This window comes from Sinocyclocheilus anshuiensis, unplaced genomic scaffold (assembly GCF_001515605.1).
Source record: "Sinocyclocheilus anshuiensis isolate Anshui unplaced genomic scaffold, SAMN03320099.WGS_v1.1 scaffold145, whole genome shotgun sequence".
In the NCBI taxonomy this organism is placed as follows: Eukaryota; Metazoa; Chordata; class Actinopteri; order Cypriniformes; family Cyprinidae; genus Sinocyclocheilus; species Sinocyclocheilus anshuiensis.
Genome location: NW_015537973.1, coordinates 543,631 through 545,486, shown reverse-complemented (window position 1 = coordinate 545,486; position 1,856 = coordinate 543,631). Strand labels below are relative to the sequence as shown.

General features: G+C 34.7%; 1 protein-coding gene across 1 annotated transcript in view; it reads left to right on the top strand.

Moving 5' to 3' along the window:
- The window catches only part of scpp1 (secretory calcium-binding phosphoprotein 1), a 2,345-nt gene extending 1,107 nt beyond the window's left edge, over positions 1-1,238 (top strand). The window contains exons 4-8 of the mRNA XM_016463547.1: positions 108-137; positions 241-276; positions 402-434; positions 549-614; positions 699-1,238. Of these exons, the coding sequence (XP_016319033.1) occupies positions 108-137; positions 241-276; positions 402-434; positions 549-614; positions 699-1,145 (612 nt within the window). The 3' untranslated portion in view covers positions 1,146-1,238. The remainder of the gene's footprint in view (positions 1-107; positions 138-240; positions 277-401; positions 435-548; positions 615-698) is intronic.
- Positions 1,239-1,856: the final 618 nt, after the last annotated feature.

Genomic DNA, 1,856 nt, shown 5'->3' with positions numbered 1-1,856 from the left:
TGATTTTTTTTTTTTTTTTTTTTTTGTACAGTAAGTATTTTTAATAGTCTTTACTAAAAATAATAATGTACAAATAAAACATACATGCATTATTTATTTATTTGCAGAAGTCTAAGGAAACTGTCTCCGACAGCAATGTAAGTGCAAAGACTATTATGTCAACAAATCTAATGAGAAAATATTTAAATATATTTCTGTTAAGAAAATAGGCTCACTTCACTTTCTCTGTTTTCTTGACAGAGCTCAGAATCAACTGAATCAGACTCTAATGAACCGGTATAACTAATAATTTTCACATCTTTTCACAAATTTAGAAAATCACTGAACAGATCAATATGACTGCAAATGTCTTACTTAATGTTTGTTTGTATTTTTTTTTTTTTTTTTTTTTTTTTTTCAAGATCTCTAGTGAAAGCCATTCTGTGGAAAGTCTGGTAAGTTACTTTGCCTTAATACAACCTAAAACTCATGCTCTAAAGCATATTGATTGCTGAGAAATTGATAACCTGTTTATACTCTCCCACGTTCTGTCATCGGTGCTTATCTAGATTGGAAAAAGTGAGACTGCACTGACATCAGATAACACTCAAAGCAGTAAAGAGAACGTTCGTAGGGTAAGGAACGTCCAATTTCATGCATCATACAACAAACACGTGTGGTTACACAGGAATAATGACCATCATAATGCATTCATACAGGGCTGGATTTACACCCTCAAATGGGTCCATAAGAACAACAATGCCATTGTGCAAGCGACCAGCCAGCCAGAAGAGAATGACATCAAATCCACTAGTGACGAATCAAAAAAAAGTGAAAGCAGTGAATCAAGTGAAAGCCAGGAAATGGTTGTTCTAAGCACAAAGGAAGAGGATAAGAGTGTGGACACAAGTGAAAGCACTGAAAACAGTTATATTGTTGACGGTACTGAGTACAGTACTAGCAATAGCAGCAGCAGCAGCAGTAGCAGTGAAAGCACCGAGTCCAAAGACAGCGCAGTGGACAGTGAAAGTCGCTCAATTGAGTGCCAGCCAGGGGCTGACAGCCAGGAATGTGACAGCGAGGAAGACTTTCCTCAGGATATCGGTGATGATGGTGCAACCGACCCTTTCAATGGCATCCTAATGCCTGATGTCACTGAGCCCTAGCAGCAGCTTAAGACATCATTTTATGACTCAATGCGCTGATATCTGCAAGTGGAAATATTAAAATGGGAATTTTCTATTAAGGAAAATATTTAAAGTAGGGTATATAAGGAAATGTATATAATATTAATATAAACCATTAAATAAATGTTAATAATACTGTTTTTTAAGGTACCTCAGTCTGTTTTTAATTTAAAATTACACGTATTGTAGGCATAGTTTGATCTTTTTATTTTACACTTTCTTTTTGTAATATTTGCTTTTTATCATTGGCTATCTCTGGAGCTGAAGTTGTGTGCAGTATTTTTTATATAGATTTTGTAGTCATTTATTTATACTGTTGGTATTAAGCATTTTCAAATAAATAAAGTAAAGAAAGAGTCAAGCATTGCATGAGTCCTGTATTTCTCAGGAAAGTTGCATATGCAAGAACCATACATTCCTAAAATGAAAGGGTTCCCCTAATGCAATCCAAGAGTAATTACCAACTTCATTGCCTATAATTTTACAGATTTAGTTCATACCTTTGCACAAGCATGCCTAAACAATAAAAATGTGTTTAGAGCTGAAATGGCTGTTGTGTAACATCAAGCTATGAAAGAGCACTTTCAGCAGTAAGCAATATTGCAACTATTATGTGTGTGTGTGTGTGTGTGTGTGTGTGTGTTTGACTTATTCACAAGTAATATATCATGTCTGTCAAACGCATGTCAT